Raw genomic sequence first — 24,708 nt, 5'->3', positions numbered from 1 at the left:
CTTTTTTTTATTATTTATTCAAATGAATGCTTATTCACAGCAGCTAAATGTCAATTTTGCCTGCACAAGAATCAAACCAAAATACTATTTTGCATTTCGTAATCAGGAGGATTTTTCATACGTTTATATTTAATGGCCTTGGTCTGAGAAAAGCTTTCAATCTTTCTAAATTGTAATCATTCGCTATTAATGAACAGCAATTTACCGACCTCCAAACTACAGTTGACTGCTGGAGTGGACAGATAACAACAATTCACAGACAGAAATTATAATAACTGTGTGTTTTACAAGTGGAAAATAATAAATGCCTGAGTAGAGGATGAACATGACCTTTGTGATGTTTTCCTGAATACTGGAAAAGTCTTGATAAAAAGTCATATTTAATTTAACTGATTTACTTTCGTGCATTTGGCAGACACTTTTAGCAAAAGTGAAATACAGTGTATTTAAGCTATACATTTTTTGTCAGTATGTGCGTTTTTTATTTATTTTGGAAAATATCTGGTTTTCCAGGCCTAGAATTCCCCAAATACATGATAACCTGAAATAAAACTATTCTGACACATGGCGTACTTTCACTTCACATTTTATTAGAATCTTTCCTAGTACTTCTGCACAGATAAACATTTCCCGGCTTATATAGTTTAATTTTTTTTCCACCTTTGTGAAGTTATTGTGTTAATGCAAACCTCACGAATATACCAGTTCAAATTAAATCGACAACCAAAGGGACTCCAGATGATGTTGACACATGAGGAGTTTGTCCCATTAAACTTAAAAAGATGTTTGGCTTTACAGAACCTCCTTCCAGACGTCTGTTCCGCATCTCTGATGATTCTTCAGCCATAGCATATCAGTCTGAAGAGGTCTTAAAGAAGGAAGACCAAATAAGGTTTCTCACTCTCTCAAGCCAAAATCGGAAAATCGGCAGATTATGAAAACCAAAACCAGTTTGGGACCCTTAATATGAAGGTGACATGACAATTCATCATGTATGGGACATCTAGTATGTATACCTTGTCGCGGGTCGTGTGATCCAAAGCGCCCCTCAGTAGTCTAGGACTTCATAGCACCTTGAGAAGGAGGCTCGCGTGACTATACAATCCAAAGTAAGTGAATTCAATCTCTTGAATATAAACCATAAACTTTTTTCCCCATATTTTAACATTATGTTGCAAAGTTTCACCAAATAAAAATCGATAGAAATAATAATAATAACAACAACAACAGTAATTTGAATAAAAACAGACAGGTGAATAGTATTCAATATCAACGTCTACGTTTACCACGTATGCTACAAAAACAAATCCAATCAACTCGCTGACGAAAAATCGTTGATTATAGTCGACAAAATACATGAAGACCTATCGTAATGCAAAGGTTTACGCTAGCTGAAAGCCATAGCTTCTGACGCTGTCGTATTTGTGATTTCTTTGTACAAATATTAAATCTATGTCTGACAAAAGACGTTTAAATACTTGTTGAACCCCGGTTGAACCCTTCCTGTCCCTCGAGTATTGAGAAAAATACCTGAAACTGTACAGATATAAACTGTCTATTTGATACATGACCGGTTAACGTGACAGTTTGGCTTGAATTAGAAAAATATTTAGTACAGAAAATCAGGTATAAAGTAAAAAGCACATACAAGCGTGATCACTTGGTCCAAAAAAAACCGTGTGGCGTCTTTTTCCAAAAGAAAGAGTGAGGGATCGTCGAAGGCCGGAAGAGTGTTGCGCTCCCGTAAGTGACGCCAATTTTAGAAATCACGCATCCTGCATCCATTCGTGGGCGCGAGACTTAGCACAACAGCGAGAATAATGACACAAGACATGCAGAAGAGTTGTTTAAGAGTCGAAAGCGAGAGGCAGGCCTTTAATACATCAGATCGCCGCCTTGATCGCCCTCTTCTGGAAAGTCTGAGTTGAGGAGAGACTCCATGTAGGCTACGTAGCTGGAGCTGTGCGTGTAGGTGTCGCTGAGTTCCGGCTGAAGGTCTGGGGCGTGCAGGGCGGCGGGCGGCAGGCAGGGGGTGTGTGGGGTAATACTGCTGGGCAGGTAAGGGGTGATTAAGTCGGGAGGTAGCGCTGGTAGTTCGGCAGCTAGCGTAGGAGGCGGGGTCGGCAAACGTGGGCGTTTTGCGGCCAGAGGTTCATCGGATGGCTTGGTCTGAGGTTGTGGTTGGTTTGTAGTTGCCTGTCCAAAAAAATAAAAGAGTTTCACTTCCATGGTTAGCTTTTATAAAAAGTGAATACAAAAGAAATTCAAAATCAATTAAAATGTAAAATCACTTATAGACGGTAAAAAAACTAATTTACCTTAAATTTTTGAGTACAATCAAACTGGCTTTGCAAGTCAATGTAGCATACTAGATTAAATTTTCAATTGCTGTAACTTGAAATTGCTCATTATTGTTTTTTGAAAAATTTATTTGAACTGTAATCTTTAATCAAAAACGTTAACCTCATCCCCCTCTCGAAATGATCTCTCTTCACTTCTGGTCACGAGGAATAGCGCGAGGGCGGGGCTGCAATGACTGACGGATTGCAAACTGCCGTTCAAATCTTTCACCTTTTAATGATCTATTTAAGGCAGCCAAATTTTTTAAATAAACTAAATGTGCTTTTTTGGCATTCAGAACCCTTAACACTTCATATTTGTACACAGATTAATTCAATTCGCTGGATAAAACAAATTGCTCACCAGACGAGACAAAACCCTCTTGGACAGGTCCTGGTCCAGAGAGTGAATCTCACTTCGCTTCAGCATGAGCTGAGTATCATCCTGAAACTCCACCTGTACAGAGAGAGAGAGAGAAAGAGAGAGAGAAAGGTCATGTCATTTCAACTTTAGTCTTACTCTTTAAAATTTATCAGAAGTCTCCGACACACTATTATAAGATGAAAGCAACACAGACGTTACAATCCCCAATGTTGAAAAAAGTTTGCAATCAACACATCCGCTCGCTCATCATTTGTCTCTGGTTTTCTGCACATACTAGGTGGGAAAAAAAGAAAATTTACTGGAGGCGTCTGGCGAGGCTAAATCTGACCTAGTGTAAGATTCCAAGAGCTGTCGCTTACTCGGATCTGATATATAATGGAATGTGGTGGCTTGTTAATGCCTGTGAGAGCTTGTTTAGAGACCTCTGTCCCCAAAGACCGTCTCATGAGTTTGGCTGGAGAATGAAAGAGTGTGTTTCTGAGGTGTTAATGAGAAAGTTTGGTTGACGTCAACGAAAACAAAGTCAAGAAGGCCAATCCAGTCTGCAGTTGGGTGTCGCTTCCCCAAAAATACTACATCACATCCATCATAATCATCAAAACTGCCTACGCTTAAGTGTTCCCCAAAGTTATCAAAAAATGAAAAATAAAAACAATAAAAAAGCTATAAAAGAGTGTTTTACCAGCATTATATGTCGTTGCTAAAATTTGTTGTTAAACACTCATATCAATAAAGTTTTCATAATGGGAATGTGACCATAATGTTAGCTTCTAGTAGCATCGAAATGAAGTTACCTGGTACTTTCCATGAATGTGTTCTTTAACAAAAGATGCGTTGAGGACCTTGCCGTCTAACGACTTGACGACTACAAGTTCTCCAAGTTCTGGAGGTCCGTTCCGCAAGCAATCGTGACTCTAAAAGAAAATAACGTAACATAAAACCAACGGCCGTAGCTCTGAATTCTGATTGGTTGAGCCACATTCTGATACAAAATTAACGCAACCACAACATTTTACTTGCTCACCAGTAAATTCTCTGGGAAGACGTTATCACAGTATGAGCCGTCGTCGAAATTGACTTCGTAAAAGCTCTGGCATCCGATCCCAGTGATGGTGCAGCGATAGAACCAGCCGTTGCTGTGCTTGCCTATGACCTCCTGACCCAGAGACAGATCACGAGAGCCACCTTTGACCTGCATCAGGAAAGCCGTCAGCCTCCGGACATATCGAACAAACCGATCTGTTTTTATCGTACATTTTTCATATACCTTCTGATTGGTCTGTTTGTGTTTGTGGCAGGTGACGGACACAACGTACGGCAAATCAGCAGGTTTCATCGTCACCCCGGCGAGGAGGGCGCAGGTGACGTGGAAGGAGGTTGAGCAGTCGTCGAATGAGCACTGGATGCACGCACCGAAGACCTGTTTGGTCATCTTGTGGCAGTACACACACTTCTAAATTCGTAAAGAGAAACAGCATTCACGTTTCATTGTTTGGTTCCTCTCATTTGTTCATAATCTCAGCTTTCTTTCCGTCTTCTTTTCTACCACCACACCTTTAAACACTGTTATATATTGTAAAGAAGTGTAATGAATAATAAGGTCAAAGGCGATAAGACAAAAGTACGCGTCAGGAAAGAACACACACACCGAGATATCGACAGAAGTAAAATTTCTTTATTAAATTGTCAATATTTCATTTCAGCCCCCTGTATACGGGCCTCAGTAATGTACGATGCGGCGCCGGATCGGAAATATTTCACCGGCTTGCCAGAGGTTTTGATTTATCATTCCACATGGATTGATCACAAGACGGGCCGACACAGAGGAGAGAAAGGGTGATTTACGAACGTCAACCTCATTGTTATTTATTGCTATATCTAGACCAGGGCTTCAATTCGAGAAGAACTGATATAACAGAGAATCCCCTTTATTGTAACGGATGAACCGCACAACAAACATCAGACGTTTCTGAGCGGTTTAGCTTGTGCTATTTGTCCAAACATCTCCTATAATGAGATGATATCTAACCTTCCTGCTCTGAACTTTTAGCGTAATGCGTACGATAAATGTTTCTTGAACGTTGACATTTGGTTGTGCTGGTGAAACCAAAGATGAGACAACAGCTTAAAAAACGTGAAACATTCATACAAACGTCTGAAGAAAGATTATAATGATGTGATAACACAGCGACCGTCACCGGCGATAACTCTAACAGGAATCAGACGTATGAACATTAAGGAGGGTCTATGAAGCGATCGCTCGAACGACATCAGAGACGATCATCTGATCTTCATGTCGCCTCTGTACGGTTTGTGTAATGATGCGTTTGGCAGTGTCAGTTGAGTCGCGGGACGGTCTGTGTGCGTTCAAACGTGCGACGAGGGGAAAGAACCTGCCTGTATAATCAATGCAGCTCATTTAGCACAGTAAGAAACGACACCTGATTATTCACACATGCCACATCGTTAATAATGCATCATTCCCTCGCTTGCCCGAGAGAGAGAGACTGAAAAACGATTGGTAGATATCTATCCTGATGTGTTTCGGCATCTTTACGTACAGGTTGTGGATACTGACGAGAGGTTGAAGATCACAGCTCTGTCTTTACTCACCAGACTCTTCCTGGTATCAGGGACGGCAGTGACGTCAACCGGCTCTCGCTCCACGGCGTTGACGAATCGAACTTCAGCCACGGCGATGGCACAGATCACGTGAACCCACCTGCAGATGAACAGCACAACTTCACACCTCGTACAAAATGAACATGAACAGATGCCTCCACTCTACCCGAAGGGGAGTTTATAATACGAACCTGTCATCTGTGGTTTTCTTCAAAGCTCCTCCTCTTAAACTGCACAAACAGCACGCCTGCAGCGATGACAAAAAAACATCATCAAACTGTAATAAAACACAGCTCTTCTGTTTTGCCGTTTTTTGTTGAACACAAAATGAATGTTGACCTGCGGAGTAGAGATTTACAGACGACTGAACTGACAACTAGTCTGTAGAAAGACTTTCGTCTGATCTCAAGCAAACTCGTTTTTAAATAATCTCACCCAATGACAGAACCTCAGTTTTTCCCTGAGGCATCAGATACTTACAGCCGCACATGCCTGCACGCTACACCTTGAACACGTCCAGTCTTCTTGCTTTGTGTCTGGATTGACGCCGTAACAACCTGGTGAGAAAGAGGGGCATTCAAAGTCTTTTTCTTATTGAATTTAACTTATTTAATAATTCATGTTTTTTATGTGATATATCAGCGTTGTATATATCATATGTTTTTCAATGTCTTTTTACATTCAAAACATTTTATTAATCTCTGATTTTAAAGATCAGGGTGAGGTCAAAAATAATATAAACTAATAACCTAACAGGAAATTTCTATGATCCGATCAAACGCTCGAATTACGCTGAAATAGCCACATGCGTTCCAACAAAGAGTTTTTAACCAATTAAATAAGAAAATGTTGCAAACGTAAAAAAATTATTATAAAAATGACTGGTGAAAACAAAACAGTAGTTAGTATTAAGCTAATAGTATATATACTCTGAATAATCCTTATTACGTTCTTCTGAATGCAACGACAAAGAAAGTGGTTTAAAAACATCTTCGTTAATATTAATCATGTTGAGCGATTCGTAAAATTAAATGTGTTAGTTACAGAATGTTAGAGCTGAAAGTTTTTTAAATAAAAAACAAATAACACATTTATAAAATGGGATTTGAGTAAAGCAGTAAAATGAAAAAATTAAATGATTTCTTACTATAAACCCACACAAACAAAGGTCAGACCAACAGTACACAGCGTTCTGCTCCAATCCGGAACCTGCTGTTCGCAGTAATTACACGAGACGCTCTTCCATTGTGAGACACAGAAATGGACTGTGATATTGTTGGAACGATCCTTTCAAAAATACGCTCCTGATGGAGGAAATGGAAAGCTCTTTTGACACACTGTCATTTGCCTCGCATCTCCGTCTTATCAAAATCACCAGCTTTCACCTGCTGTGGTCACCTCGCATGAGTCAGGTAAACACTAACAGCAAGCCCGCCGCAAAAGAAACGGCACACAGACCACGGGCAACGGGTTTAAAATGCCGCACACGTAAACGTGCCTGTTTGTCTCATTTTCATAAGCGCTGGAAGAATGTTAGCGAGTTCAAGCGTGAACGTTCTCGTGAAACCAGGTTGGCGGAAAACCAGTGTGGAGAACTGCACAACCGCAGGACTAACAAGCTGTCCATCACTTTACGGCCCTCGCATCCAGCTTTTAGAAAGCAAACAACCTGAAAGACACATCTAGAAGAGGGCTAAAGCTGGAGGTGGAGTTTTATCTCGAGTTGCTCCGTTCGTTGTGGGTTCTTAAAACCATTTATTCATCGTAGAAAGCACAGGAAGATTAACGCTGTGCATGTGTTCCTATGACGAAATGACGACTTGAATTAGTTTGACAAAGTGAAAGACGGTGACGTTAAACTGATTAGTGAAGCTAAAAGCAGAGTAATAAAGAGCGACTCATCCGAGCGCAATCACATTCAATAAATCAGTCAAGCAAACAGAACGACTGCCGAGCGCTCGCTCTAATGAACTTAAAATTCAGACGCGAGCCGGCCGAGATGACAGGCACGCTGCGTTCTTCTGAACGCAACAACAAAGATACGGTTTTCGTAAATTGCAAAGTTCGTCTGTCTGAGTCGATTGAAAACCTCTTCGTAAATATAATCATGTCGCCAGCTGATGTTAAATAACACAGCTGGGTGATTTTGGCAAAGTGAAAACATATTGACGAATAGTTTTGTATTTCTGGAATACAAACTTTTGACTGCACATGTATTTTGGTCTACAGGAAGAAACGGACACAGAGCGCATAAGGGGCCAATCAGAAAGTGTTGTTACCTCAGTGAACTCGACACTCGCGCATGTCCAATTCCACAATCTCTCTCTCTTTCTTATAACAAACACACACTCCTGGACTAATTGGCTACGCGGCTTAGACTCGACCAGAGGAGAGAAACCAACTAAACAAACTGCATTCCCGTCCGTTTTCTCTCGTTCGCTTCAGAGATTTTTGTCGCTCTCTAAATAAATAACAACGCTGGAGTTCGCCGACGGTAAATTGGCTGCAGTTACAAACGGCGACTCCTGAGGGGTCCAGTCGGGAGATAAAGACATTTTCCTGAACGTTTATCAGCATGTGGGCAAAGAAAATATCAATTTCATCAAACCAACGCCTATGCATACTGTCATTATTGTTTGACAAACTAAAAGAATTCCAGAAACAGGAGAGAAGATATTAAGGGTTTGAGCTCACTGGCATGAACTTGCAGATTGCAGCTTCCACAGGACATCAGGACGCTGGTACCGTCATCACCGATGTGGGAATTAGACGGGAGGGGTTCTGGGTTTTCTGCACCAGCGCTGAAACACATTTCCGGGACCAGAGGACGGGTGCGAGAGCCCAATCTGGTGGCCGCCCCGGCCGTGTCCGAGAGGAGGGTGGGATACTTCAGAGGCTATTCACGAACAGACAGTTGTAAGAGTTGTGTTAAATTATAATCACACTTTGTTTCCAAATTTTCTGCAGAGTCTTTCATTAAAAAGCCCGGGGTCCAAGACCAACTGCAAATTGTTATGCTAAAACACACATAAGATAAAATAAGTGTACTCTGATGTTCCGAAAACATTATAAGCAACACCCATTATTAAACTGTTGACAAAATTGTAAAAAACACAAAAAGTACTTGGTTATACAGTAAAAAGCTTGAATAGTGTTATATATAATGGGGTCGTCTCAGCACCTGCGTGTACGGACAGAAGAGCGTGCACACGGCACAGTGCGGCTCGATGGTTGCCATGGCGGCGTTAAACTGTTTCTCAGAGAGCAGGTTCGGCGAGCGATTTTGCCACAGATCGCTGTCTTCCGTCTTCTTGACAACCGGCTCCACACCGCCATCTACAGGCAGCCCAGAGTACAGCTCTACACAAACAAAGATGAAAAAACATTTAAAAAAAAAACTTAAATTCCGAAGAACCAATCACAATTCAGTATACATTAATGACATCATCATTACTTGCAAATTAAAGAATGATTTTTCTTTTAAAAAAATGTGAGCGTATACGATTATAGGGGATTGTGTTATTTTTATATTTTAGATGTCGTTTTGTATTGCTCTACACAGACAGCGTGTAAAGCTGAGGGTACGGATGTTTTGTCTCTGTTTTGATGTCCTCTATCCTGTCTTTTTTTGGCCACCCGCAGTGACAGTCTCTCTGTGGTACGGAGGTAAAGCTTTACAGCTGTGCGTCTCTTCATAACACACGGCATAGACAAATCAATAACTGCATTGCTGCCTTTCGGTTTTATAAACTTGGATTGTTTGTGAACGCTTTTCTTCAAACTTTTTTACTTCTGTGTGTTACACACACACAACCAGCATTTCTCCAACAAACCAGAAAACTCAGAAATGCGGGAAGTTGTATGTGGATCACATAGTCATCATTGACAATCACATTTATCAGAATAACAGATCCTCTTGCATTTTGGCTTTCCTTCATTTGTTTTTCCTCGTGTCATTTTACTCCCTCTAACAATGAATTGTGGGTAATGTCACCGTTTGTGGATCTGAATTTGCGACACTTATTCAGATATATGCCAATGAAGTTAAAACGCAGAGTTGGTGTTTGACAGAGTCTCATGCTAATGACATCATCAATGCTCCCTTACCCTCATCGCTGGACGCCTCCTGTTTGACTATGGAGTGCGGCGACCTCATGGGTGGCTTGCTGAACGGATGTCGTCGGCTCTTCTTCACTTCCACCTTCTTCTTCAGCTTTGTGAAGGGACTCAGCTGAGGGCGAAACGACAATTTACATGTTAGCAAAACTGTTTGCCTGTAATCCCAACAAAATGTTGATTCTTTGTAAAAAAAATACACTGAGTTTAATCCAGTAGGTAGTTATACCTGTTCAGTCGAAGCAAACTGTTCAAACGCATCCTGGAAGCTGATTTCGTCTGGAATCTTTGGTTGCTTCTTCTTCCTCTTTTTCTGATGGCCGTTTTCCACCGGAGCATCCTGGGAATCTGTTTTGCCATCTTCACCTGGTGCAATACATTCAAAATATTAGTTAATACAAAAAAATAGATATATTCCAAGGAACTTTATATGTAATGGCTAAAATACACTACAAGACGTTTGCTCTGATTTTCAGTCTGGACTTTCAGTCTGTACCAGTCTGCAGATTTGAACTGCTAGTGTGTTTCTATATGAAACTTGCAAAAAAGTCTGCAAGTGTATGATGTCTAGTTTAAAATCCATAAGCAGTACTTTTGACAAAGCTTAGTCTAGCCAATTAAATATCTGGGATCCAAGTAGGACGGTTCTCCTCACCTGCTCCCCGGAGCGCCGCCTCGGCCTGTTCCTGCTCCTCTCTTTCCAGCGCCTCCAGCGTCAGGAGCGCCTCGCGGGCCATCCGCTCGTCCTTCTGTTTCCGTCTCTCTTCCTCCCTCTCCTCCACCTTCCTCATATACTCGCTCATGTCTAGCTCAATGCCCTCCTCGGCCAGGATCTTCACCTCCTCCAGCTTCAGACGGCGGAACTGTTTCACCTTCGCTTGCGTCCTGGAAGACAAGTAGACGTTACATTCTGCCACTTTACAACATCTCTATCATCCACCAGATCCATGTCTTACCTTCGCAGCAGTTTCTCTTTGAACGTGACTCTGGTTTTCCTCCAGTGCTCCAGCTCCGAGCTGGTGAGGGTTGTCGGTTTAAGGTGGTCCAGGACCGTGGTGTCCTTCCCTTGTTTCCACTGATCGTAGCGATCGGGCTGGAGGACGCGCACGAACACATCCATGGAGATCTTGACCATGTCCTTACGGCACGTGCACTGTAGTGTGACGAGACAAAAACACGTCATTCAACACCTGTGCCAATCAGGTAAGGTCCCGTTATCTCTTATTTTCTTAAGCCAATTCCTTTTCGTCTGCCAAGCAACAAGGTATGTCTCCAATTTGTACAGAAAAACATGTTTTTAGCAAAATTGCTGGACCACGACCATTACTACGTATGCTCTGAAACATCGGAAAGTCCCCAGAATTCATGCAAGCTCCTGAACATAGGTTGGTTCACAGCAGACATTACTGGTTGTTTAAGGTGCTCAAGAAACATATAAAGTGCATTTGCGCAAGTAATCATTTGTTAGATATACTGATTTCAATACCTTTAGTTATAATAAATCCGTAATAACCTAAAAGTACAACACTTTCTTAACACAAGTGTGAGAATAATCGCAATAATAGACAGACAGACAGACAGAGACAGGGATAGATAGATAGATAGATAGATAGATAGATAGATAGATAGATAGATAGATAGATAGATAGATAGATAGATTTATAGACAGAAAATTATAGAAAAGGTGAATTTTAAGTATACAGAGAGTGTCTAGAATGATAGATCAAACTAAATAAAAGGAGAACAGAAAAAACAAAGCTATAAACATGTCAACAAAATAAAATCATAGAAGAAAGAAGATGGGGACAAGAAAGAAAGAAAGAAGGCTCACTGACAGAAGGGACGAAAGAAAGAAAGGACGAACAAAGAGACAGAAATACAGAGAGAAAGAGAGAGAGAGGAAGAAAGAAAGAAAGAAAGTATATTCAGACAGAAATATGGATGGAAAAAGAGAAAGAAAGAAAGAAAGACTGACAGAAGGGACGAAAGAAAGAAAGGACGAACAAAGAGACAGAAATACACAGAGAGAGAGAGAGAGAGGGGGAGGAAGAAAGAAAGAAAGTATAGTCAGACAGAAATATGGATGGAAAGAGAGAAAGAAAGAAAAGAGGAAAGAAAAAAAGAAGGAAAGAAAGGCTCACTGACAGAAGGGACGAAAGAAAGAAAGGACGAACAATTGACAGAAATACAGAGAGAAAGAGAGAGGAAGAAAGAAAGAAAGAAAGACTGACAGAAGGGACGAAAGAAAGAAAGGACGAACAAAGAGACAGAAATACAGAGAGAAAGAGAGAGGAAGAAAGAACGAAAGAAAGAAAGAAAGTATATTCAGACAGAAATATGGATGGAAAAAGAGAAAGAAAGGCAGACAGAAAAGTAGAAAAAGACAAAAAGCCAAAGAATGAAAGAATGAAAAAAGCTGCAGGCAGACAGATGGAAAAGGTAGAGAGACAGATACACGAAAGTCAGACAGACAGAAAAAAAAGAGCCAAAGAACGAAAGACAAGCAGACGAACGAAGAAAAGTCGAATGAATGAATGAACGAACAAATATATATGAAAAACAGACAGAGAAGGAAATCCAGAAAAAGGAAAGAAAGAAACTCTGTCTCATGAAACCTGTACCTGTGTGGCCATTTTGCCGTAGTCGACCCAGCGCAGTGTTGCGAAGTTGGTGGATTCTGCGCAGTTGAAGCCATGGTTGAATCCGGCGTGATAGCCGTACGGAAACGTGACCATAAACTCCCCCTCTTCTTGAGTGATCTGCATGAAAACAAATCTACCATCAAACTTCTTTACAGAAACATTAATCCATTCACATTCATTATCAAGTTATCAACATGTGGCATCAAGTTATATTATTTTATACAATAATGTAAACAGATAGCAGATTAACACTGTGTATATGTAGATTTATTTTATTTATTATTTTAAATATACATGTTGCTCCGTTACCCCTCATCCTATTAATTCTGTAGAGCTTTGCTCTAATATGAAAACCTTCGAGCGGGAAACATTTACAGGACTCTGTGAAGTGTGCTTTGATAAAAGAGCCAATAACGTCTGAATTAAACTGTAAACGACACTTCAGAGAGCAGAAAAACCTGACGCGCGAAAATCAACACGTTGAGTTTCCAGCGTTAATATCTGTAGCCATTAACCGCCGATGGGCAAAGAAATTTGCTCTCCCCTCTCGTACCATCACGCACAACTCTCTCTCCTCATTCATTTCTCGTAGGAATCTGTCTCGCTGCTCAGCTGCCTATTGGCGAGAGAAAGCTGTGATGGCGACGCAAGCGCAATTAAGGTGAAGACGCCAAGCATGTCGGGGGGGTTATCCAGCATTGCCAAATGAAGACTTTCATTTCAGTCCATTTTTCAGCCGTGCGATCGCTCTGAAGTCACGCTTCAACGTATTCCTGCCGTCCATTAGAAAGTTAGATTCATTAATGATTTTTCTTTTACGCTTGTAGCATAATCCTTAAGAGTGGACCCTCCTCTAACTTAAGTGTGTCGACTATGAATATCATTTTTAAAAACGTAAGCTGTACATTAAATATGAAACAATAAAATAAAATGTAACGTGAAATATAATACAATTTTATGTGCAATATATTGAATAAATAAAAATGTAATTTAAAGAGGAAAAATTTAACTTGAGGCACTAGCGTGGTAATATACATAAAACATTATTATTATTATTTTATTAATTATTTTTGAGATTTAAAAGGTATAATTAAACATTAATTATTCTTGTAACGATTCAAAGGTAGAATTAAATAACACAACAGTGAACTGGAAAAAACGGAAAAAAAAATCTTCAATTTCTGCTTCCATTCTTGGGTCTTGATGTTTCCTACAAGGGTTTGGAGCACTAATCACATCCCGAGAGAGAGAGAGAGAGAGATCTTCCTGCTGAGATCAACACTTCAACCATCTAGAAAATGCGACAGCTGCATCACCCCTCACATGAACGCCATCGCAACCAATGACGACAACCTCTAACCGTGGCAGTTGCAGTGGATCAGAGCTGAACTTGATCTTACTCTGTTTTTAATCTCCAGCCCTGAATCACCACCAGAGTTTCGGGTCCCTGACGATGGGAATTATCTGTCGATTAAAATACAGCGTCGCTGACTAATCTTTGCGGGCAGAAATCCGCAGTGGAGTAAATTGAAATGTAAACGGAGTGTCCTGCATGTCCTCTGTCACAGTATGAAGGTGTGAGAATAAACATATCTTTGATATAGCGCTCTCATCATCTCAGTATGCAGAGCTAAGCGCAGACGGCACGGTTCCTGAACGCTGGCAGGCCATGACATTCGCTCTCTGGCCCACATGCATGCGCAGCACGTTCACACAAGAGAAGGCAAGGACATATTTTCTTGTTTTAAATGTGTTATTAACATAATATCTCACTTTTGCCTCTCTGTCGCCATCTCTGTTTTAAACATGAAATTGCTGGTTACATCGGATATTCTATTTTTATACCATCATATCCAAAAGTAAATTAAAGGCAATATGTGAGGCTCGTTTCCGTCTCAGAAGCTCGTTTCCGTCTCAGAAGCTCGTTTCCGTCGCAGAAGCTCGTTTTTGTCGCAGAAGCTCGTTTTTGTCGCAGAAGCTCGTTTTTGTCGCAGAAACTCGTTTCAGTCGCAGAAGCTCGTTTTTGTCGCAGAAGCTCGTTTTTGTCGCAGAAACTCGTTTCAGTCGCAGAAGCTCGTTTAAGTCGCAGAAGCTCGTTTCAGTCGCAGAAGCTCGTTTCAGTCGCAGAAGCTCGTTTCAGTCGCAGAAGCTCGTTTCAGTCGCAGAAGCTCGTTTCCGTTGCAAAGGCTCGTTTTTGTCGTTGAAGCTCGTTTCAGTCGCAAAAGCTTGTTTCCATCGCAGAAGCTCGTTGCTCATAAGCAGTGTGCAACGTTATCCGGACCTGTCTCAAGCTATCCCAGATGCTACGATAGTTTCAAACCTGTTTGATGTTATCGCAAGTGATCTCCATGCTTGTGACACTGTGGACCAATCCAGCCAATCACAGCGCAGAAGATTAATATTAATTAGACATGTATTAACTAACATTACAGAGCGTGTTAAATGGCTAGTATAACAGAAATCAAGCTATTTTAAACTATCCTAAAGCAAAACGTTTTTATAATGGAATATAGAAAACACTTTAATTAGACTTCAGCTGTGGATTTCTGCACATCGACCGGAAGTGATCGGTATAGAACTCACCCTGTCAAACGGTATGCCGTACTTCTTCAGGATCGACGGAGAAATGAGGGTCATCTTGTGACGGAGGAACGCGTCGCAGCCCTGAGAACTTCCAGGGAAAAAACCTGCAACATAACAAAAACAGATATTTAACCAATAGAACAACTTTATAAGTTAGTGTTGACTTTGAGTTAGTTACTCCTCAATACAGTCAAAGAGAAACCAAAAAGTGAGAGTTTGTGAAGTCATTACAAGGAAATCATCTTTGGAGGTTAAGAAAGCATGGAGAGCAAGAGAGATTGTCATGTTGATGAGAAAGCCGTGATTATGAATGTAACGTATAATTGCCGGTTGGAGGTTATCGGTAAAAAGCTCTCTGTACGTCAGATTGGGCCAGTGTGGGTCAGAACATCAACCGCTTGCTGAATCATTCTGAAAGCCCTTAATTATTATAATCATCTCCCTCATTCCAGCGAACAGAACACAATACGGGTCATTACGACACGGGCTGCGAAAATGCATGACGTCTGGATCACGGTGCAAACGTGAACACGTGATAGTCGCTGATTCACGCCAGCTGTCTATTATTACTGTGGATGTTCACTTAAGTGAGTGAGGTTCTGGTTTATTTTAATTTATCCAACCATTTCCTGTGATGCAAAGCTTTGATTTACCTGCACAGTTTTGTCCGGACTCTATATGATTTGTAGCCCTAAGCCCAATAGATTTGAAGTCATTTCTATTCTAACGCAATTTTTTCAAACAACGACAAAAATATCAAATATAAAGTCTATTTATGCAACAAAAACAGCTGTTCAACATGTTTTACCTTTCTAGTTGGAAGAAAAGTGATACAAAAGTGAATATTTCAACAAAAGTAATACATTTTATAGGTGAGATGCTTTTTATCAATTTCATACTTTCAATATAGAAGGACGCAGTCTGGCTACCTCATAGCAAGAAACTTAAAATGAAATAAGCTGAGCACCAATTCACACACTCTTATGTAAAGATGTGATGACATGAATTTTGCATAAACCATTAATGGGCGTTGCAAGAGTTTATTGAAAAGAGTTCCGTATCTCTGCACACGGCCGCAGGTCTACACCTCGGCTGTTTCTTTCCTTCTCAGGGGTTGGGTTTATTTACTGCAGGTTGTCTTTTTGTGCTGCGTCGTTTACGCAGGGACTTAGGGTGACATACGACACGAGCTAATCTTCAATGATCGGTAGAGCAAGAAGACAGTGGAAGAAAAAGAAGAAGTTTGATTAAAATAAAAGCAGAGCGCAAACAAGAGTAGCTTAACAAGCTACTCTTTGAGTATTTATACAACACACGTGTGTTTACTGTTTTAATACATTATACACGGGAATAATCTACAAAAGCTCTATTCTAAACCTAGTAAAGTGCTTTCTGTTTCTTAGGGAGCATCACAACCCTAAGCTTAACCGTTCAGGTGCTGTTGTATCTTTTAATCGTCATTAAATATGTCCATTGGCCTATAATCTTCTATAATTGGCTAACGTTAGTTTTTGCATGCGTGACGTGAGATCGTACCTTGCGCCAGCCTCTCCAGCCTCTTGCCGTGCTCGGGAGGAATCGCATACCTGCAGGGAGGAGAAAAAACAACCATCGATTAATACGATCAATAGAGAAAGAGACAAGGGGAGGCCACAGGGAGAAATCTCAGCGAGAATCCGATCATCACACACATCTTGAGCTTCTGTGTCAGAAGGTAGACTACCTTCTGACACACACAAATTTCACATTTATCACTCATACGGAGCTTTAAAGACAAAGCTCAGAAACCAACTATGCGAGCCAGTTTGTTTCATGTAATCGGCTCAAGCGTGCCATATTATCATTATTATTATTCTACAAGAATCCACAGACGTGGGGTTTAAACGTCAACTGCGCAATTTGGGCTGAAATTATTTTTCTGAAGGGGAAACAACATCATACTCTGTTCGTCTGAAAGTTCAATTCGCTTGACGCTGTTATTGACATTGTCTGTATAAGGCTAATTATTTCTTCAAGTTTCCGGAAAGCCGATCCCTCCTGAGGCTCTGAAGCACGGATGTAAGTCTGGCACGTCACCCTCCCAGTGGGATCCAGCTCGAAATCACACGCTCAGAACAGGGGGAACGAGTCTTTGGGCTGGTTTAGCGCTGCAGTGCCCCCTGCTGGAGGCTTGAGGAAACAAGTGGTTTGCAGCCAAGTGCCACTTCCGGGTGAAAAAGATCAGAGCTTCCCTACACACAAAAAACTCAACTTTACATCCCACGGAAAGCATTAAAACATGCGTTTTGTTGGTGGTTGATTGGATGTACGATGTCATTATGGCTGTATATCTATTTTAAGACTCAAAACAATCAGACAGTTTGGAATGACATGAGGATGAATCAATGAGAGAATTTTCATCTTTTTAAACACTACCATAATGCAGTTCAACTGAATTTGATGGACACGGACCCAAAAAAGCAAAACAAAAATCCCACAAATCGAACATCTGCCCACAAGAGCTCCAGCCTCAAAAAACTCTAAAGACACCGGCGCTAGTAAATTTAATTTGGAGAAAGAGGTGCCACCGCCGATCAATAATAATTAGATGTCTCTTCTCTCCTCTTCTCGCCGATAAAAGAGCGGATCTGAATTACGGTACGAATGCTTCCTGCCCTCCGACATCAAACTGACGGCAATACTATCTGGCAACACAAGTTACAGACGCTCGATTTCGTTTGAATCCGTCTGGGGATGAAGGCAGGTATTGATGGAATCACACCGGGGCATCGAGAACCCAAGTGAAGCCAAATCAGACTAATTTGATGACACATGGCCACCTAGAGAGGCATTCTAATTTCAACAGACAACAGCAAACAACAAAAAACATTTGAAATTCTTTTTTTTAGCACTTTGACGCTTTATTAAAGATAAGAACTCCTATGCAACTCTATTCCTTCTTTACGGATTATAAAACACTCCTACACTTGAGAGTTCACCTGTCGAGCCGTGCCAACGATTCCCCTGCCATCAATGAGAACATGAAAACAAGCAATAACAATCGAGATATCGTCACGGTCTCCGTGCCCCCCGCGATTCTTTCCGGCGGCACGCGGGCCTTTCTGCAATCTTTAAGAACGTGACAGAAGATCTCGGGAGGTACAGAGAATTATGACTTTGATGTGGGGAGAGTCGGAGGCGAATGAAGTTAATTTCACAGTGACTGAACAGAGGGTTAGCAAACAGCCGACACACACACTTAAACATACTGTAATTACCGGAAAAGTAAAACCGATTCAATTTCAAAAAGGAAGGGGGCGACGGATGCGTGCGCCGTCACATTAAGTCAGGCTGAAGGGTGAGTACATTTTTTTTTTAACCAAGTGGCCTGTAATTCGTAGCTATGTGGAGAAGCGTCGGAAAGTTAACTTGAGATGAGGCCTCTAGAGAAAGCGAGAGCGCTTCTTAGCGAGAAACATCAAGAGCGAACACTTCACAAAGAGAGAAAGACACTCTAGAGACTAAAGAGAAGAGTATGCAAGAACTCTTAAAGAATGGAGTATTTGAACCCTGAAGATCCTCTGAAGAACGCTCAATCACAACCATCATGTCCCTCCCTCAATTTGCGCCAACATATGAAGCGTTACGCCTGGCGGTCAAGTTCTGAAACACTCAAAGTTTAAAAAACGTTTTTCACAGCTTGACTTAGTTACGTCAACCAATTCATTATTATAAACCAAGTTGACAGTGTTGATATCATTTGGAGCTCAAATCCAACGTGTTGTCGAAACAGACGCACGGAATGAACGCTTCGTAGATTACATGTGACGCCGTCCCTTTAAGAGCACACAAGCCAAGGGCATCAAGGACTAGCATGCAGTACACACTTCTCCCTTCATACAGAAATGACAGAATGCACGAGGGAACGTTGGAAAGAACCACTAGAAGTCGAGAAGAAAGAAACGCCTTTGTAAGCCCGGGACAATTTAGACTGGCTGTTCGTTTCAAGTCGCGACAAACCACCTGCTGGAAAACTGAATACAGAACATCAAAATACAGTATTTATCGTCTTACTGTGGCAGAACTGCAGGGAAACACAAACCTGCCTGAATACCAAATGATTTCAAACGCATTAGTCTTCTGAAAAAAGGACGCTGTGAGCGGTTTACACATTTTTAAGTCGACCTTTCTTACTTCCTGTCTGCACTTGGAAACTAAGACAAGTAAAGCTTTTTGCTTGCAAGACACGCTTACATACAGTTGTTAATTAAGAGAAGTATCATCAGTTATATGCAATTACCCTACAATACTGAAAGCCATTCAACTAATTTATGTACGTCTTCCCTGCGGACGGCCCTCAGAGCACTTCATAAGTGTAAGCCTTGAAAAAACGACATGCCGTGCGTTTAAATGCGGCAGGAGGATGCTGAGACAAAAGCACACGCCACGGGACGCGTCCCTCTCCACGGTGACATCATCCTGAATGTCCACTGCAGCTGCGAATGACAACAGCGCCCCCAAGTGGCTTTTTTCCACTCCAAGGTGAATTGTATTCAACAATATTCACACAATTTCTACCCAATAAAATATTGAAGAGCTGAAAAACGTTTATTAACTCAAAGATTATATAGTTTATTAACTCGTTGTTTTTGGTATTTCAATGCTAGTTTTGACTTATTGGTCATCTTGTCTAAACGTAGATATTATATTGCATGTACATTTACATTTAGGCATCTGGCAGATGCGTTTATCCTATACATTTTACATAGGTATTTGCAATCCCCTGGGATCGAACCCAAAACCTTGCGTTGATAACGCAATGCTCTTACCACTGAGCTACAGGAATACTGCTCATCAGATGAGAGATTGATATCGACTTTGAATGTCTCTCAAAATGAGCTACCAGGATATTTCACAATGCCAAGCGTTCTAATATGGAAATTTTTAGTATCAAGGTATTTTTTTTGTCTATGTTAGAAGCAAAATAATGAGACAGAACCCTCGACTTGCCCTCCTTTACAATTAAAATTAAAGTTTTCACATGGCAGACGGTAAAAGGAAATAAAAACCCAAAGATCTCAGGGAAAGACACAAATCTATGGGATACTTGAGGGCGGAGCCTTTTTGATTAAGGCCAATAAGCAACAAGCCAGAACATATTGCACATTGTTTAGAATAACTAATATTATTTCTCAAAACATAGAGATATTTTAAGTATACATGTACGTGGAGTGGCCTTTCAGTTCAATGAAATTCCACTATGGGCGGACATAGCCAGCGTGATATCACAGGGACACAAACAAATGCTTTACAAACTCATCCCACTCTTTAAGATACAGTAAAATCACAAACAAATGATCCTAGTTTGCATGTTACTAGCCAACAACCTGACTTCGTTCACAATCTTTCAATTCACCTAAATGCACGTCATCTCAAAGTATGCAAGCTAAAGTCCAAGTGAAATTAAAAATGACCATTCGTATTTTTTCATCAAATATTGCAGCATTTATAGTAAATAGCTTATCAATGTGGGTCATTTTCTTTTGAAAATTCATTCAGTTAAACTCTGAAAATGCACTTCCGCCCTGAAAATACGATCCATCTCAAATGACATAAATTAGACGGCTTGGCCGTCCGTTAACCCCTCCCCTTGTTTCAAAATAAATGCAACAGCAGTTATTACACATCCAATCAATTCGCAGTGAAAAACGCAAGCCACGCCCACTAACTTTCTCCGTTGAAATTCCTTTTCACCACGTAATGTGTCAGAATACGGAAACGATCGCAACTTCCGATTCACGGGGACTTTCCAAGTTGTTATATCCGGCTTATGAGATGCTCACCAGGATTTCGGTTGTCCAAAATGTAGGTAGTTGATGCTGTAGAGGTCCATGTCCTCCGTGTGCCAGGCGAACGTGGTTTTCCACATGCCGAAGTACAAGTAGGGCGTGTTGACGCCCTCGATGACGATGCCGCACTCCTGCTCGACCATGTCCAGAAGAGTATTGAGATGAGCTATGTTCCACTCCGTGATGTCCTGCAGGAAGATTTGTTTACAATTCACAAAAGCAAACAAAAACTATTAACTGAATGCACACGACAAACTGATGTGACAGCTTCTTGTCATGTGCTACTTTCATTCAAACCTAACTTAAATTGTACACTTATTTACCCCAAAGTATTCTAACAAAGGTACATTTTTGTTTTGTGGACAAAAATGCCATTGACATAGCTTAACTTGAAACAATACCTTAAATGAACAGTAGCTGGGATAAAAGAAAACAATAAATCAAAGTAAAGCGCATGTGCTGTCGAGCTGGTTGTTCTGCAACTAACCGGATCATACAGAGAGCCGCTGATGTCGGCGCCATAAATGGGCGACACAAACGTCAGGTTTTTCCAGTATTTTCTTTCCAGGTCGTCAAAGTCCTTGTGTTGAGGGGTGCAGTATCTGTTATCGTAGGTAAATAAAAAACATATTTAAATCAGAAGACCACAGAAACAGAGAGCGAAGACAGACAACTTTATACTCCAATATACACTGCAATGAAAACAGCTTAACCATAATATTTGCAATGCACTCAAATGAAGATAAGACGTACTTTTTACTGTAGGCCAGTTTGCGGTATTCGCCAACTGTCATGGACTTCTTCTGGATGTTGTACTGCGTAAAGAGTCCCGACTGGCCCGTCACCACTTGCATGATGGGGGCGGGAATGACCATCTCCTCGATCGTCTCGTAAGAGCGCCGCGGTTTCCACTCTTTCGGTGGGATAACCTGAGCGAGAAAAAAGCATGCACACGTAACTTTAATAAGCATGGTCATTATCTTCACGATTGTCAAATAAATATTATGTTTTTCACGCAGTACCTTTGCCAGGCCAGCCCGGTGAGCTCCCTGCGTCTCCATGTATGCAATATACTTCCCAAAGTCCTGAAATTCTTCCATGGTGGGCCTGAAGGTCATGATCTTGCAGAGGTTGGCCGCGAGAATCGGCTCAGGGGTCAGTTGTGGGGGTAGAGATGGATCTGCACATGGTTCTTGGGTTGGAACAGAAAGTTGTGGACATTGTGGAATTGAATCTGAGGGTTCGAGGGGTAATTCCTGAGCAGCAGCAGCTGGTGAAGTCATGTCTGGGCCGGGTTCAGGATCAGGGTTCGGGTCGGGGGGTAAAGAGGAATCCATAGCTGCAGGTCAGCTAATGCTGTAAATGCAAAATACAAAAATGGCACAAATGAACACCAGGCCAGAATCAAAACTACCCATGTATGATTATTTATTTGATATTGATATAGTTTGCTTTTTTTATCTTACATTTTATAGAACAAACTTTTAAGAAATGGTGGTCATAACCAAAAGGTTTTTGTTAAAAATATTTATAAAACAAAACGATAAATAGCTTTCCTGTAGCTCAGTGGTTAGCATGGCGCTAGCACACCAAGGTAATGGGTTTGATCCCAGGGATTAAACATGCTTCGAAAACAAATGTAAAGCATAAAGAAATACTTCTGCCAAATACATTAATGTAAATAAAACGGGAAAAAATGAAAAGGGAAGTAAAAATACTTATGAATTAAACATTCTAATCATAGAGTTAGGAAGAAATCAATAGAATAACAAACAAATAATGGATCTGGATGAAATAATTACAAATTTCATGAAATTCAATTAAACTCAAAAACGGGAGTAAGTGAATATAATCAATATGCTTTATATCAATACTACTGGAATTACAAAGAGAAACTACACATAATGGATAATCCTCGTCTAGCGAAGGCCAAGAACCCTCTGAAATAATGATCAAACTGACTGGAACTACCGGTTTTAATGCACACCATCCAGCCAATCAGAATCGAGTAATCAAACAGACTATGGTATAAGAGAATAATAAATAAAGTCAAATAAGGAAATATAAAATTGCTAATTGTCCTTGTTTAATAAAAAAAAGGCCTAGTATATTTCGTATTATATATATAATATCTGGACATACTACCTCTAAGGACTAGTGAAACACTTTGAGCCATTCGGCTTTGCATGACATTTTCTTATACGCATAAAACACACCCAGTTTGACAACAAATTTTAAGTATCGCATTAAGATTCTATAGTCTGTTTATACAGGTGTAAGGAAATAATGAACCTTCAGTACACTACTGGCAAGCAAATATACAAAATATAATAATATGATGAAGGTAAATCAAAATGTTGGTGGTGTTGGGATGGCATTTTGATTTCTATACAAAGCAAACATGCATAGAAACAAAATACATTTTTCTAGAGAGTCCTGAAATCACCATATTAGATTTCAATAGCACTTTACATCACTAAATCCAGCGTGTTTCCAAAACGATGCATTTGTGAAATAAACAAGCAGGTCCAACATCCATCCCAGCTCAAATTCAAAACAGGTGGACACACCTTTCTAACAGATTACACTAGATTAGATTATGGTTTCATTCTGTATAACATGCCATTAGATATCAATAATCACCCTTGATGATGCTCAACGCTTAAAAACAATGCATGCATGGAAAAACGAAAACATCACATGACATCCCAAGTCAAGTTTAAACCAAGAGGACATACATTTCTAAAGCTAACCCAATTTTCTTTAATTGATTGATTATACGTTACATAATAATAATGTAATAATCACACTTCTTATTCCGATAACAAAGAAACATGCATTAATAATGCAATGAAATTTGAATGCAAAAGACATCCCAGTGCAAATCTAACTTGGACTATTGGACATACATTTATACGAATTATAAAACTTTATTTCATAGCTATATTAAAAGTCACTGGATATAATCACATATAATGTATGCATGCATGCAACAAAAGGCGTGCATTTCTCTATTTTAGCCTTTTTCGATTTACAAACATTATAAATGAATAATCACACTCCAAATAGTGTTTTAACACACACACCAGCAATGCATTAAATAATTAACCAATGAATGCATATTAAAAATCCTACAAGTCTCGAGGCGAACTCAAGTTCAAACAGCACGAGACTAAGGTTGGATTTAAATGGCCTTTGTGTATACGTGCTGCCCACAGCTGAACACATCAAAGCTTCTGGGACATAATGCGTTAAAAACACATAGTAAACAAACAAACGAATGCACTTTGCACTATAAACGCGGTCTTATGCAATAAACACACGACCGTGTTCAAATAAACGCGCTTTAATATCATTACATTTCACAGCTCGTGCATTCTTGCTTCAGCTTTGACAAGCACATCAACAGCTGCTTCACAACAACCCTAATAACAATAAAACCTCGCGCAATCCCCTCGGACCCGAACCGAAACCGCAATGCGAGGCAAATGCATCACTTTACCTGCTGCTCCTGGTCGTTATTTGTTATATTTTTTATTCGCTGTTTTATTTTCGATTCTCTCCGTTTTCTGGATTCCAAAGGCTCGATAGTATCTAGTGGCAGCGTTGGGCCGCGGCTCCGCCCACTGCAGCGCGACGTGACGGTTGATTGGTCGGAGCGATGTGAAGCGATGTTTCCCGTTGGCCCGCGTGACTGATTGATGGCTCGATGAGCCACTCGCGTTGTTCATGCGGTACGACTATTGCGGAAGACACGTACCTCACGTAATAGTAACGTATCTTCCGGTGTGACGTATCTCGTCACACTCGTTTGTGTTGTGTGTTTATAAACATGTATTAATGTTTTTACACACTTAACCTTATATTAATGGTATGTTGTTTGAGTTGTTTTGATATTATTGTACACAAACAGCTCGAATAAAACAAACTGTAGCGTGTATTTTACATGCATGTTAAGAGGCGTGTTTAGTTTACACTAAAAATATATTTCTAGTATATAATAACTATAATGTATTTTGTGTATTACAAATTAAAAGCCAAATGCTTCTCTTGACTCTTTTTATCCTTAATACTAGCAATCAAGTCTTTATATGATTTTCCTAACAAACCTTCACTTTTAATGAAATGAGTAACATTACTGTTTATTAAATATTGAAAATCAGCAATACAAACTAAAATTGCAGAAGTGTACA

At 40.4% G+C, this 24,708-nt stretch overlaps 1 protein-coding gene across 2 annotated transcripts; it reads right to left on the bottom strand.

Moving 5' to 3' along the window:
• Window positions 1–570: 570 nt before the first annotated feature.
• Window positions 571–24,155, bottom strand: kdm4b (lysine (K)-specific demethylase 4B). Of its 2 annotated transcripts, XM_056757957.1 has the most exons (22): window positions 24,018–24,155; window positions 21,538–21,871; window positions 21,269–21,444; window positions 21,003–21,117; window positions 20,510–20,703; window positions 16,224–16,273; window positions 14,688–14,791; window positions 12,084–12,221; window positions 10,419–10,615; window positions 10,118–10,347; window positions 9,692–9,828; window positions 9,454–9,577; window positions 8,528–8,706; window positions 8,041–8,242; window positions 5,827–5,903; window positions 5,538–5,593; window positions 5,338–5,446; window positions 3,992–4,177; window positions 3,749–3,916; window positions 3,519–3,638; window positions 2,704–2,796; window positions 571–2,196 (listed from the first exon to the last, which is right to left on the bottom strand). In XM_056757957.1, exons 2-22 carry the CDS (start codon window positions 21,850–21,852, stop codon window positions 1,876–1,878), a joined length of 3,291 nt encoding a protein of 1,096 aa, XP_056613935.1. In that variant the 5' UTR covers window positions 21,853–21,871; window positions 24,018–24,155; the 3' UTR covers window positions 571–1,875. The 2 variants fall into 2 exon arrangements, with proteins under 2 accessions (XP_056613935.1, XP_056613934.1); XM_056757956.1 differs by having other exon boundaries at window positions 3,749–4,177.
• Window positions 24,156–24,708: the final 553 nt, after the last annotated feature.

Source organism: Triplophysa dalaica, chromosome 10, assembly GCF_015846415.1.
Source record: "Triplophysa dalaica isolate WHDGS20190420 chromosome 10, ASM1584641v1, whole genome shotgun sequence".
Lineage (NCBI taxonomy): Eukaryota > Metazoa > Chordata > Actinopteri > Cypriniformes > Nemacheilidae > Triplophysa > Triplophysa dalaica.
This window is presented reverse-complemented; position numbering and strand designations above follow the sequence as displayed.

Coding starts and splice junctions, on each gene's coding strand:
- kdm4b (XM_056757956.1), bottom strand. CDS start 21,852: ATGGATTCCTCTTTACCCCCCGACCCGAACCCTGATCCTGAACCCGGC. Junction 21,445..21,537: donor ACCGGGCTGGCCTGGCAAAG/GTACTGCGTGAA, acceptor TTTCTCGCTCAG/GTTATCCCACCGAAAGAGTG. Junction 21,118..21,268: donor AAACTGGCCTACAGTAAAAA/GTACGTCTTATC, acceptor CTACGATAACAG/ATACTGCACCCCTCAACACA.